At 36.8% G+C, this 14493-nt stretch overlaps 1 protein-coding gene across 5 annotated transcripts in view; it reads left to right on the forward strand.

The window, feature by feature from the left end:
- Positions 1-13539, forward strand: part of LOC124173116 — a 31606-nt gene extending 18067 nt beyond the window's left edge. For 4 of the 5 annotated variants that reach the window (XM_046552628.1, XM_046552629.1, XM_046552626.1 and 1 more), the window contains 2 exons: positions 4626-4705; positions 10669-13539. In XM_046552628.1, coding sequence (XP_046408584.1) covers positions 10808-12193 — 1386 coding nt within the window. In that variant the 5' untranslated portion in view covers positions 4626-4705; positions 10669-10807 and the 3' untranslated portion in view covers positions 12194-13539. The remainder of the gene's footprint in view (positions 1-4625; positions 4706-10668) is intronic. The other variant, XM_046552630.1, reaches the window with a different exon arrangement.
- The last annotated feature ends 954 nt before the right edge of the window (positions 13540-14493 follow it).

The raw sequence follows: 14493 nt of genomic DNA on the forward strand, positions 1-14493 counted from the left end.
ACTTTCTTCACCTGCTTCGATAGCAAGCAATGAGATGACACTGAGCCAACTTCATTGTAGAAAGTATGAGGATGCTGAAGCGCACTCTTTCGAAAATGGAACAGGTCGCTTCCTTTTTTCTCTTCCCGTTACCTTTCTTCTCTCGCACAGAAGTGATCTTTGCTCGACTGCATTGTGAAGGCTGTGTACCCGAAGGGACTCCAAACATAAAAACTCATGGTTGACCGGCCTTCAACCTCGAGGAGCTTTTGCTTTATGCTTATTATGTTCTTTTATTATGGACCTGGACGCCGCGGCGTCAATACGGGGCTGGTCTCCATTAGATAGGATTTTTCTGAACGAGTAACCATGTGCAGATTTTCCCCAAATAATCTTTTCACTTGCTTTATAATTAAATGAATCGGAAGGGAAAAGACCTCGGGCAGCCATTTGAAGATTAAGTTCCCTTACGATCATGTTACAGAGCACTTTATCTTGAAGCATAATCATCTTTGCTCTGCAGCGAAAACAACCAATTACGTACTTCGTTACAGGATTACAAAACGCACGCTTTATTAAAGTGGTTTTCCACTGTCAATACGTACCGTTCTAATTCGCCTCATTACTTAGTGCGCCATACCCCACCGAAAGTCAAAGCAATACCAAAGTATACTGAAGCGCACATGTAAACAAAGGGTTCCATCGTCTGCGAGCTCCAAAACAAATCATGTGGTGAGAAACGGTCGGAAATATCGTTAGAATCGAAATACACTATCGATATTCGCACCAGTGCGCATCATTTCTGCGCGGAAATTTCACCGAAATCATTCACCGAAATCTTTCACCGCGTATAGTGGTACCGGCGTATGAATTTCTTGCGAATGATCATTCACCGTGTAAAGCGGCCTTTAGAGTTTGAACATTATGTGGGGTAAGATTGGAGAGCAAATATTTCTTTAGTTATGTCCAGTAAAAGATTTTCGACGGAGTATACCTTCCACTTATTCCACAGTTGAGGAGCACCATTTTGTAATTTTTTTGAAATGAAATCCATCATTATCAATTCCGTGAGATGTAGTCCTATCACTAACAAGGAGGCATCGCCAAAGTGATGTTCAGTATCTGGATGTGGATGCTATATATGTAAGGTAGAAAAAGTGTGACGGCTTTCTTCCGTATAGGCCCGGGTTCGAGTCATATTCGTTTGTAAAGATTTTGTGAAGCATGACGTCCCTTAAGTAATTGCTACGTCTGTACTATGGCCGTGCTGGTGTGGTCTAGTGCACTGCTCCTCTAACCTGTATTAGGTGTCCTGGGTGTGAGTCCCAGTGCCGTCAATATTTTTTTATGTGGAACAAATGAATCTGACGAGATTTGAACCTGCGATCATCAGCATAGTCGGTTGGAAAATATACCCACACTTATTCATTTTTGGCATATTTGATAGGTCGTATTACGTGAAATAAAATGACTGACATTAAGGGCATTGAGGAGAATAATGTTTGAATAAAGCACCTGTTCGTAGATTTTTCAAAATTACGGAAATGGGGCCAATATTTCTTTCTTACTGATTATTATTTTATACATTTACAGGTAATTTCATCTTGTCTGAAACAAAATCCTGAAATAAAACTCCACTTTTAAAAATGTGATGATTGATATAAACGAATGATTTTTACACACTGCATATATTTGCCAACTATGCATGCCCGGTAATCATTTGCACTCACTGGATGTGAGAGGGAGATGTTGATATTCATCTGGGGGGAATTACAATTCCTTCTGCAACCAGCTTTTGAACATCTCTTTGAAATGCTCCTGTGTCCTCGAGCTTAGATTTGACAGCTCAGGTATTTCGGGGAAAAAATTCTTCACACAAAACACGTCAGAATATTTTTGGCATGCTTGATTTCATTTATTCAAAATGTTGTTTGCAAATATTCCAAAACATATTCCTTCTTCTTCCCTTATGAATATTCTTTTCTCTCTGTATTTTTAATTGTACACTGGAAGGTACGAAAAATTTGCGACACCCATAATTCAAATTTAACAGGCGTATTTACGTCTGGAACGATGTATGTGACTTCAAAAAGTTGTATATTTTTAACTGATGGAAAACTGGAACTTATGAGTTGACACTGCATTAAAATATTATTTTTTACTGTAAATGTTCAGTCCAGCTAAAGCCGATGCACAACATCGGTGCCATTTGAGTCATCTGGTCATAACAGTAAAATCCGTGGTTTTATTGTCTTGTCTTCAATAATATACTCATCTATGAAATATTCTGTTTCTGCCTTAAAAAAATTTAGATTTTACTTATATAAGAGAAGGTCCTACGTCATTGCTTGCAGTAGCTCAGTTTCCATAATTGATAAAAAAATTTATTTCTGTTGTTTCATTGTTAACCGACAGAATAAATGCGTGTGTGCATTCTATATAGGAATTTCTTTATACCTTAGTGTTAGGCTGATTAACTGTAAAAAAATATATGAATTGGTATTTAAATTTTTACTGTTTTTTTGCTTCAAATTGTTGATTTTTCTGTTGGGGTTACTGAATATTTTAACGTTGTTTTTTCCTTGATTTCTAATTGCCCAAGGCAAGTAATATTCATTTATTAATTTGCTCTTGCTTAACCAAATTCTAGGAATAAGTCGCGGCATAAATATATTAATTTAAAGGTACATGGGAACCAAAAAACGACAGGACAACAATTAGTACCTTACTACTGAGTCTCCCGTATAGAGATGAACCAAAAATTAAAAAGATTGTTCTAAGTTTCTCCATCTTATTGACAACCCGTTAATCATAAATAAATTTCATGATCAATGGTAAATTTAAATCGACGGCTTAATATATGCAATCAGTTTGATTGTATATCCATGATAAGTAAATGCAAAACTCGCGACGATATACATGAATATCTATACTTGGACAGGTTAAAATGAAAATAGGGTACTGAATGTATGCCGAATGAACTACTAAGTTTGGAGAAGTATCTACAGTAAGTCCTCTGAGACAGTACTATACAATATCACAATGTTCTCTCGTAGCTTTTCGTGGCATTATTGAACATGTGATCTTACAATTTCTCCAGATCTTCTTTGTTTGTCTTAGGATGACAACAGTCTTCATGTGGGGGTGCTGATATCGGTATTTTGGCCGCATTTATGTAGCCCTCGTTCATGCTGTGCTATGTCTGGTCGGTTTCTGAAGTACTCTTCTTCCAAGCAATGAAACTAAGAAAAATATCAAAAACTACTAATGTAGGAAGAAGTGTGCAGCATAAGTCGTCTTTGTGAGTACCATTCAATTATTAGGCAGTTTATAAATTTGGCTTTGTGGGGAAGAAAGCGTAGGCTATTTCACGTTAAGAAAACGTCAGTTTCAATTTGAATAATATTATCGAATGAGTTGACATGATTTAGAGACAATGTGGACTTCGACTGCAATACTCCCGGACCCATCTGGACCCCCTAAATCTCCCCCCCTGGCTACACCACTGAACTCAAGAAATTTCCCACCATTCATTTGCTCGGATTCGGTTTGAGACCCCATCAGTCTTGAATGCACTAATGAACGTTACTTTAATCCAAAGATAGTATTTCTAAGTCAGAGGGATCATTGATTTTGCGATAGATGATAGATTTTGCGATACGTCATCGGCAAATAGGGGAATTTTAATGCTAAATATGAACCGTAGACTTGTGAAGTTGACATAAATTTGAGTTACTAACAATAAATGAATCGTGCATTTCCGAAACATTGTAAGTGCCAAAAGAAAAATTTTACTGGGAAAGAAAAAACGTTTTTCTTTCTCCTGAAACGGAGGAAGAAACTGCTACTTCTGGTTCCGTTTTCTCCTGCTAGATGCAGCAATATCCAGACAAACTGTTTTACAATAGAAAGATATGACATTTACCACGTGTTTTAGTATGAAAAGTGCATTTTTCAAATTTTGGCATTTACAACATTTTGGAAATGCACGATTCAAATATTCTTGAATTCAAATCTGATGATTTCCCAGCGAATGTATTAGAAAAAGGCTATTCGGGCTAAAGGTGGTCTCCCTCCATTCTGCATGAATGGCATTCCTTGGAGGCAATAGAGGGAGACAGTTGATTGTGAGCACAATGCTTGTCAGCTTTCTTATCTGGATTACCCGTGGGGTAGAGGCTAGCCTGTGTTCAGCTCAGAATCCTTACCATCATTTTCATCTCGTGATTCCATATCTCTGTAATCTTGCAAAAAATCAAACCAAAAAAAAAACGTTAAAAAGATATCTATCCTTCCTATCTATTGTTTTCAGTCGAGAGAATGGCCATTATTTTTGCCCAAGCGATGTCCTAAATTGGCAATACATATACCTCCATTTTTTAAGAGGCACTAAAGATTAGATAAGCCCGTTCTCTGTGGGTGTAAAGGCCATTTCCTAAGTAATGAGACTAGCAGATCTCGTGCGAGTTCCATCTTACGAATTGATCTGCAGTATTTTCTTCAACACCTGTTATCTGAGAAGTATTTGTCCATCATATTGGATTGTAATTTCTGTAAATTAAATAGGCATTACAGAAAGGTTTGCTTCGTACGAGTATAATAATTTTCCCATTTCAGTAACAGAAGTAATTTATTTTATGTTTCAGGATTGCCTTCTCTGTATTGAGAATAGGAGAGCCGAGGAAGGAGCGAATATCGATTTCAACCAGATTGCCTAAACCATTGGGTAAGTACATGCAAATGCAATGAATTGAAGCTTTTTTTTATGGATTATGCATTACTGTGTGATTGCCTTACTTAAAATAAGCATGCCATTCAAGTGCAAGATTTTATCTAACACAATCGACCAACTGAGTTAGAATGTAATGTATGGCAAGAATGGATACTAAATATTTCTCTTGTTATATATAACGTTTTTTGCCACAGTATACATCGTACTTATTACATAGCTGAAAAACACTACTACGAAAATCTATTATAAATGTAATCCACTAATTTCTTGTCCACGAGACATAGTCCTAACCAAAATAATAAGTACGAAATAGCTTTTTAACTACCTCTATCAAAGACCAGCATTATTCAGTTCTTATGAACCAATTAACTACTGCTTTTGTTTAAATGATGTTAAAATCTATAAGATACTTTCATCTTACCATCAAGAATATCTAAAATTTCATTTTTCAAACAAGTGATTAAATGAATGTTTTATAATGTCCATATGTTTATATAAAAATGGGGAAAATGTTCAAGTTGTGGTCTCTATGATTCTTGATACATAAAACTTAATTAAATATTTTGCAAATATTACCCGAGAAAATGGGCAAGAAAATTAGAATAAAGAAAATCACGTCCTGAAAAGGCTTTAGTCCCCATTTTACTGTTTAATTTTTTTAGAGATGCAGACAACTAAGTTTTCCCAACAACTAAAACAAAACAGACCTGCTGCAATAATAGTCGTAGTTAACAGTTTAAAATTCAGTAACATAGAAAAACTCTGTAGCTGTTATATACATGAACGACTGAAATTATTCAAGGCCCACACGATATAATATTGATGAATTTTAATTTATCGCCTGGTAACGCGTTGAATACAATATGTATATTAGAGATTCCTTACGGCATTTTTATATTATTCTACGTCGCTAATCGTGCGAAATTCCCTTTTTCTTCCGTCCGTCTTTTCTTTTGACCATTGTTTTGCCATCAGTTCATAAACACGAATTATTTTCAAATTATGGCCATTTCATGTTATTTCTACTCATATTATAGAAGTGCTAAAAATGGAAAAATTATTCTTATACATATATCCCTTAATGAATATTCTGAATTGATAGAATAATCTACGGAACTGCTGAAAGTATGGCATCCATTTTGTCATTGCTCTGGATGTTTGTCGGCCTGGTTGTAAAAAACCCATAACAAGCTTACTTGATAATCCCCTTCCGTATTTCTTCCTTTCATCTTATCTCAATGGCTTATAATGTGCCAGCTGGGATGCAATTATCACAATCCCAAAAACCCTGAAAACAATACTCTGACTTTTAAAGTTAAAGATACGATCCTCAGTGAGCTACTCTTCAAGGTGAGGTGATAGGAGTATTTTTCTGAAAGTGGATAAGACTATTTAGAAATCTCCATTACCATGGGATGAGGTCCAAAGAATGCTACATTCGCTACAGTGTGCTCTCGATGGAAGTGCTCCGGAGCAGAGGTCGACAGGCGATACGTTCGCCACGAGAATTTCTTTTCGAAGCGGTCAAGAGCGAAGCCAAAATGGCGGAATGAACAAGGGCAGGCTAGCTGGATTATGACATGGAGGAGATTGTTCCAATTGTGACTAGAGGCAACCAAGGTCATTGAATATTAGGGGTTATTGTCGAATATAATTAGAATAAACTTTATTTGGAAGATAGTGGTTCCACAAAGTAAAACAAGGAACTTGGGGCTCATTTCTCTCGCCTTATCCTGCATACCTCTTCCTTTATAAACCCATTACCTTATTCAGGAGAAATGTGGGTGATATACAGTTTAATAAATTGTAATATTTCATTTATTATGACTAGCGACTATTATTAAACTTTAATACATTCTATTTAATTCATATATCTTCTTTTCCTTCAAATTTGACTTTGTGGCATGAGATGATATGTGTCTAAGGGTGCGATTCATAGACGACACTGAAATTGCTCACTTTACAAAGTCTCTCTTTACGGTAAAGTGACACTTTAGCTAAATTTCGTTTCAGAGTCGTCCCAAGGATCTCACTTTATAAAGTGGAACTTTAGATCCTAAAGTCTCGATCATGCATTGAAATTTTTGAGTGTTGGCAATGAACGCTGCGAAAAAGTGAAGAAAAAGATGACGCACGATATTAAATGCATACTTGTTTACATGTTTCTGGCGACTGGATTTTCGTGTTGTATTTTGCTAAGATTTATTAAGCTGTATTTTCTCGTTTTCTCATATTATGTGCAAATGTAAATGAATACTGCGTCATTGAAAGCTTTTCCCCAGTAGCTTTTTTGTACGTTAATGACTGAGTTGGCTGAATAAAAGCTCACTTTTAATTAGCTTCGTGTATTGGTAATGCCCTTCGATGTTCCCAGCGAAGTAAATATTCAAATGCTGATATTTTCACGTCATTTTATGATCATTTTCTATGATTAGCTGCATACGGTTGTTTGGACTACATGTTAGTCGAAGTTTGATGGTGTACGTTCATCGAAGGTGGGTGAAATAGTGAAATTCTCTCGCGTTAACTTGAAACTACCAATTAATTTGAAGATTTACCGATCAGTGGTTGTCTCAGTTGGACGCATATTTTGAATGAGGTATGGGTGTTTGTTGAATTCTTTTGTGCTTACCAATATTTTAATTCTTGGAATGTTGACCTAAGGGGTTATATTTTCTAGAGAAATGGACGAGAATGTACAGTCAAGAATATCTATATCATCAAAACCAATGAATGAATGGCCACGCAATGAAACATGTTGAATGTGAGAATGGACTTATATCAATAAATATCTCTTTGTCTACTTTAAAAGATGCCTCGACATATGTGAATACCTAACCCGAGTATCCATTCACGAATTTTGCAGTAGAAAATGTCAGTGAAGTCTGTGATGCTGTGTAAATAACATTTCATAACAATCTTACATCCTCGAGGAAACATTGCTTTGCTGCTGATAATATGGCTATGAAGGAAAGTACGTTTTACTTTTTATTGCTGCCTTTCATGACGAGATCTTATATCATCATTGTAAACATGCAAATGCATAGTCGAAAAACGAAACAGAAACTCGACTCTAGTTTCACAATCACAGAAACATGATAAGCGTGATATGGAGGCATACGGAAAGAGTACATTAAGCAAATATTGAATGAAAACGCTTAAAATGCAATACAAGGTGTAGAAACTAGTATTTGGCTGGCCAAATGATATGAAAATCAAGTCTTTGTTCACGAAGGCTATTGACGTCAATGTATAAACAGAATTTTGCTATCATATTCAAGTATCTTTAAGGAAAATTCTAGAATATGAACGTATAAATAACCTAAGAACTTAACAATTAACTTGTATATAAAATCAACATAAATTATGCCAACCTGTTCAACCACTTACTGTGTTGTAATTATCACACGACCAATAGAGTTAAACTTCAAAATATAAGAATTGGGTCATCTCCATCAATACCGACTCGATATATATTCAGGGAAAAGACATATATTACTTGTCTGGTTATTTCTTGAAACGCGCCAGTTTGCTGCTGTGTTCTCACCAAAAAATTAGTTCATATTCATTTCCGTAACCCAAATATCTTCATATTTCAACTTCAATAACAGCCGGTGCAGCCATATTTATTCATCCGTAAAGGACACTTTAGCCCTAAAGTGAGCTCCGGTTGGGCACTTTACGGTAAAGTGACGATTCGGCCATTTTTCCTCTAAAGTGGCATTTATGAAACGGAAAAAGCAGACTTTAGCCCGGCTAAAGTATACTTTAGCCTAAAGTGCCGTCTATGAATCGCACCCTAAATATGTTCTTACAATCGTTTCTACTGCTGCATGTCCCTTAAAACATTTTTTGTGGCCTTCTGTGCGTAAGGAATACTTCCAGAGACATTTGAGTTTATTTTGTAGGAGATAGGAGAATGTCTATATAGAGATAGTGCTTGCTATGTATTCATTTAAATCGTAGTTAAACTGATATCCTACCTGTGAATGCCAGTGTCTTCCTATAATTAGGATTATGGTCAACATACGACAACTATTGTACCAAAATATTCTCTTTAATATTAATGATATTTTATGATTGATAATCAAACCAAAACAAAAGCAATGATAACCATATTATAAAACTCGTCTTTTTTTAAGAATCAGGGGGAAACGTGCACCTGTACTCCTTCCCGAAATCTGGATATGCACTCTCGTTGTCTGAGCACTGTGCAACTGAGGAAATTTTATTCTTTAATAGGAAACAGAATGGTTTTTTTTTCTAATTTTCAAGTAAAAATATTCAACGTTTAATAAGTGAAATATAGTAAATTTTAGCTCCAGTATAATATATACAATATGAGGCTGCATCTAATATCTGTATCGGCTTCTTTTTTTACTGAAGAGTCAGGGGGAGATAACAAGTGGACGGGAGGAATGCATAAGGAAGATAAGCAGGGGTGGTGTGGGATGATTGGGGCCCTCAGCTGGGGCTAAAGATATTATCTTTTATTTCCTTACCTGATGAGCCCTGGATTGGAATATTTAGGAAATCCTTTGCTAAGAAATGTATTTTGAAAGGGTTCTGCTTCTCAATAACAGGATATAAGTTTATGAAAAATAACAATTTTGTTGGTTAAAGTTCTGTGAAAGGTGGGAATATCACAGCTAGTATAATTCAATAATGTAGTAGGGCTGTTTTTCTTCAACTTCCGATGTGTTATAAAAAGAAGACGAAGCGATTAATTAGAAATTATTCCTTTAATAAATATTGAGCACACTTGTGGTGTTCTTTAGACATAATCGCCTCGGTGAGTGAGGAATTGGTCGTGCCTGCGGACACGATTTGCTATGCCTTCTTCATGGTATGTTTCCGCTAATGACTTCCATCAATTTTGGCTTTGTCCTGAACGTCATCGCCCTTTCGTAAATGCTTCCATCCTAGTCACGTCTTCACTTCAGCGTAAAGATGGAATGATGGATGGATGGAGATAAGAGGATCACCAATTAAGCATGTCAGATGGAATCTTTTATAAGGAGCTATTGTCCGTTTTCAACATATTTCAAGGTTACGCAGTCGATTCGGTAATCCCATGGTTAAGTGAAGTAACATAATATAAGTGATGGTGTATATGGGGAAGGCAATTGAAAGCTAAGGTTATTTTCATTTCTTTGAGGAGATAAGGAAGTGAGGAGGAAAACCTGGCGTAAGCATGCTTTCATTGAATGGCACCAAGGGGAATAAGACTGCGCTTCATTTGACGAAAGAAATATTACACTTGAATCGCCCTCCAGAAAGTAACCATCCAAATATTTATAATTTTTTGATGTATTTCCATCCATGCCGGCATCTGCTATTAAGTTGTTACTCAGGAACATTTTTCTATTTGAATATAAGAGGGCAGCACTTTTCCACAACATTTAAATGCGTATGACTCTTTTCGGCTCACAGAGTCATCATCTGGTACCAGAATTTTTCATTAAATACTGTGGAAAAGAGTTACCATCTACAATTTAAATATTTCGAACTTCCACCATGTAGCACCAGCATCTGTTGATTTTCATCTATTGTTCTTATTTCTTTTTTCTGTTTTTTTCAACTGCCTATTTTCCAATCTTACCATGTCACAATAGATTTTCGAGCATATCCTCTATTTTCATTCTAACCTCACTTCCCTCATTATTATAGGTTCTGTAATAAACGATCTGTACTCCTGATTGGTAGAAAACTGTCTCAACATTTCTAGCGTAGCTATATCTATTTTGGTCTTCAGCGGAATTTTTATTTCCCCCTAAAAACGATGGTTTTGTGTGATTGAATTTCAAAAATGCCATTCCAGAGCATTTTATATTTTAATTTGCGATGCATAGTAAGCGAAATATTTTTTCTCTAGTGACGCTTGTGCTAGTTGTTATGTTCGCCCAATTCTATGGACATCTTTTAAGGTAATAATTTGATATTCTGTTTCTTTGCAGTCAACGTTTCATCCTTTCGTTGCAACACTTCGTGTGTTACTTCTCACTGACCAACGCCACCACGCCTGGTTCCCATTGGAAAATCCCTGTATTGTGAATCCAACATACTCATAAATAATTATTTAATTCTTTTGAAATAATGGCAAGTAACATTTCTGCTAGCGGTGCAGAGCAATTTGTTGAGGAGAGGCTTCTAATTGGATTGGTGACTGGTTCACTACTTCAGCATAAAGAGCTGCTTGACATGTTGGAAGATGTAGATATACGTGGTATGCGGCAGAAAACACTCTTGCATGTTGGGGTGGGACTTGGAAAAAATGACTGGCTGGAGGAACTATTGGCGAGAGGGGCCGACACAGACATAACAGATGACAGTCAACAGAATGCATTGTCTTTGGCTGAGGAGATGGTGCGGCAGTTCCCTGATGATGTAGAACGTTCAAAAGTGCTGAATTTGGTGACATTGGTTCACAGGAGAGACCAAGTTATTTTGCGTCGTCTGGAAGCAACTTCGAGTAGGAGCACTGATCATGTGACACCCGTGGCTAGCCCAGAATGTGATATTGCATCTCTCAAGTCCTCTGTGGACTCACTGAGGCGAGAGATGAAATCTCTTGTGCGACAGCTGAGCTCATCGTTGGAGGAACTGAAAGCACAAGTGTGTGGACGCGACGCACTGTTGCGTTGTCTGGAAGAAGCAGTGACGTCAACAGCGGAGGATGTGACGTGTATCAAGTGCGGTCTTATTGGGGAGGCATCTTTAAGTCAATCTACATCCAATCCGGCCAGAGCAAGGCAGGAGTGTGTGGACGCCATGATGCAAAAGACTAGGATAGTGTATGGAGATGGAGTTGATGAAATGCGTAGATTGTATGAGAGACTGTATGATGGAGATGAAATCACTGCTTGCATAATTAAATATTTGTGTGGAAATGATTGGGTGAGGGTAATGGTGGATTTTGAATCTGATCGCATTGGAAGGATGAAGGAGAAGGTTGTGGAATTGGATGGGACTCAGTGGAATGGGAGTGCATTGATATCGTTTTGTGATTTTGAGAGTGAGACTGTGTATTTTGGTGCAAAGGAGTGTTCTTTTTATAGTGAGAAATACGTATGTTATTGGTTAGCTTGGGCCCTCTCCCAATTATCCCTGAAATTGGTTTTTGACAATGAGGGGAGGCCATATAGCAAGGGAGACGTGGAACGAGAGCGTGAGTGGAAGAGGGCTGTAGAGGAGGTGGAGGAGAGGAGGGAGAGGGGAGAGGGATTACATTCATATATCAATTTAGCATTGGAAGGGAGGACACTGAAGGCAAAGGTATGTTGGCTTGCGGCAGCTGTCCCTCGGATTATCGCTTATAATGGATCCACAGAAGGAACAGCTATTCTGCAGCAACAAGCCCCTCTCCTCTTCTCTCTCTATTCTAACAATGTGATGGGAACACTGCTAGCCAGTGCAAAGGTTGGTCCTATGTCTATTTCTTACGGTTTTTTCTTTACATCATGGTCTTCATTAAAACATTGAAATCATAATTTGAAGCTGTTTTAGCAATTAAATCGGTAATTAATAAATGTAAATGTAAACAAACTTTTGAATAATTGAATGATTTGTTCGTCATTTAATTTTCCATGATTTCCCAAAAGTGGGCCACGCATTGGTTGGCAAGTAGAGGTGAAATGAAACTTCTGGTACATTGGTTGGCATGTAGAGGTGAAATGAAACTTCTGGTACATTGGAGTTCATCCTCTCATGTGTTCTATGAGTAGTTTGATTTAATGAGAGTCGGGTTTTGTAGTATTAGAATAATTAAATGCAATTCATTTCAGGCAAACATTCTACTTCTCAATATTCCTAGATGAAGATTTCTTGTGAAAAGGTAACATGTTTTTAAGGTCTTATATGTCATAAGTTTAAGGAAGTGACTTCTAAACTAAAAACTCTAATCTAATGGATAAATGTCGAAGTTAAAGATAAAATAATATAATGACATTGAAGAGTGCCTTTATTCAAATCCATGATATACCAATCCATCGATTCATATGTGAATTCCAAACAATAATGAAAGTCTTCCAATATTTTTCAATTATAAAATTAAAGATTCTTGTAGATCATTGTTTGGTTTGTTGGAAGATATTTAATAATTGATGCTCATAAATACTGCCATTGCATTTGTGTAAATAGAGGTAATATTTTATCTCACTATGAATATTTAACTAATATTGAAATTGCATTTTGATTGGGTTTGCACTACTTTTCATTCCATTAATTTTTATTTTCTGTTTCAGAGATGAATTTGGCCTGGTATACATAGGAGGTAGTGATGGAGCCAGTCCTGAAGATGAAAATTTTCTTCATATTCATTTATTTTCTTTAAGCCACTCAGCTTTTATTTGGTTAGCTGAATTACTTGTGTATTTAGTGCAATATTTTCACCAATTTTATGATTATAATAAGACCTTAATGTTGATTTCATGTTTGCTACATGGCACTTTTTCATTCGGTACTTAATTACATTTTGATGTGCATATTGTTTTAATCTTGTCGACACATAATAAAGACACCCTTTTCCTGATCATGCCACTATGATATTTTTATTTTTTATTATATCACTTTGCATCTCATTTGCGCTATACGTAAATGGAAGGAATGGACCATTTTAGCTTGCCAATGTAATCCTATAATTTATCTGAAAGCCATCGTGCACATACATCTATTTGGAACATATACAGCTCATTCCAATTTTATAATCACATTTTGCCGGATGTACTGATGTTTGTTTAACCCTTTGATCAACATTAGTTTGTTTTAGTTCCTTGCTCTCACCTTGTTTGACCCATTCACTTGAGAGACATTTCCCTGTAGTTTCCAATTATTATGATGTAGGCATAACATTGTGTAGTAGACATAACACTATATTCGTCAAAGATTATTAATTTCAAAGATATGCTGTACAATTTAAATGTGATGCAGAATATAAATTAACAATCATGTCACACTTGAAATACAATAGTTGAGATGGGATTTTTTTCAATTTTTACTAGTTAGAAGGCATTTACGAAATGTAAATAAGTAATTAGGTTCTTGAATTCTTTCTCCTTCATGTTGGTGACCTTAGTCCATTTTTATTCTAGTTGGTCTTTTTCAAATTTTCACTGACGTTAGAGAAGATCTTTGCATTCATCCATGCACATATATATTTCCAACATTCACCTATCCTTTGTATAGTATTCAATTGACTGGAATTAGGCATTTGCCCCCAGCCCCCTGTCCCGCGCCTTGTTCGTTACGCTACGGCGCCATGCTAGCTTCCTCATTCGCCGAGACTACAAAACCCACATACAGGACATTTCTGTCGGAATTCGTGACAATCCGAAGCGATTCTGGACGCTCATTAATGCCAAAAGAAAGTCACACAGAATCCTTGCCTCTGTGTCCTGCAATGGAAATATTTCTAATAGTGATGAACGCCCGGAGGTGTTCAATGAGTATTTTTGTGCAAACTTTAACTCTTCCACTCCAACACTCCCTCTCCCGAAGCTTCAACCCGTATGCCACCAGTCCCTTTCATCCATCTCCACCGATCCTAAAGAAGTTATGTCCTTTCTAACGGCACTGCCCTCCTCGAAGGCCACCGGGTCCGACAATATCGGCTCCCTCTTTCTCTCTCGCACCGCTAACACCCTTTGCATCCCTATATCCATCCTCTTCAATAGGTTCTTCTCCGTTGGCGCGTTCCCTGAACAATGGAAGAGCGCAAATGTCACACCAATTTTAAAATCTGGCCCCAAAGGAATCGTGGAAAATTATCGTCCGATTTCCATTCT

This window comes from Ischnura elegans, assembly GCF_921293095.1.
Source record: "Ischnura elegans chromosome 13 unlocalized genomic scaffold, ioIscEleg1.1 SUPER_13_unloc_4, whole genome shotgun sequence".
NCBI lineage: Eukaryota > Metazoa > Arthropoda > Insecta > Odonata > Coenagrionidae > Ischnura > Ischnura elegans.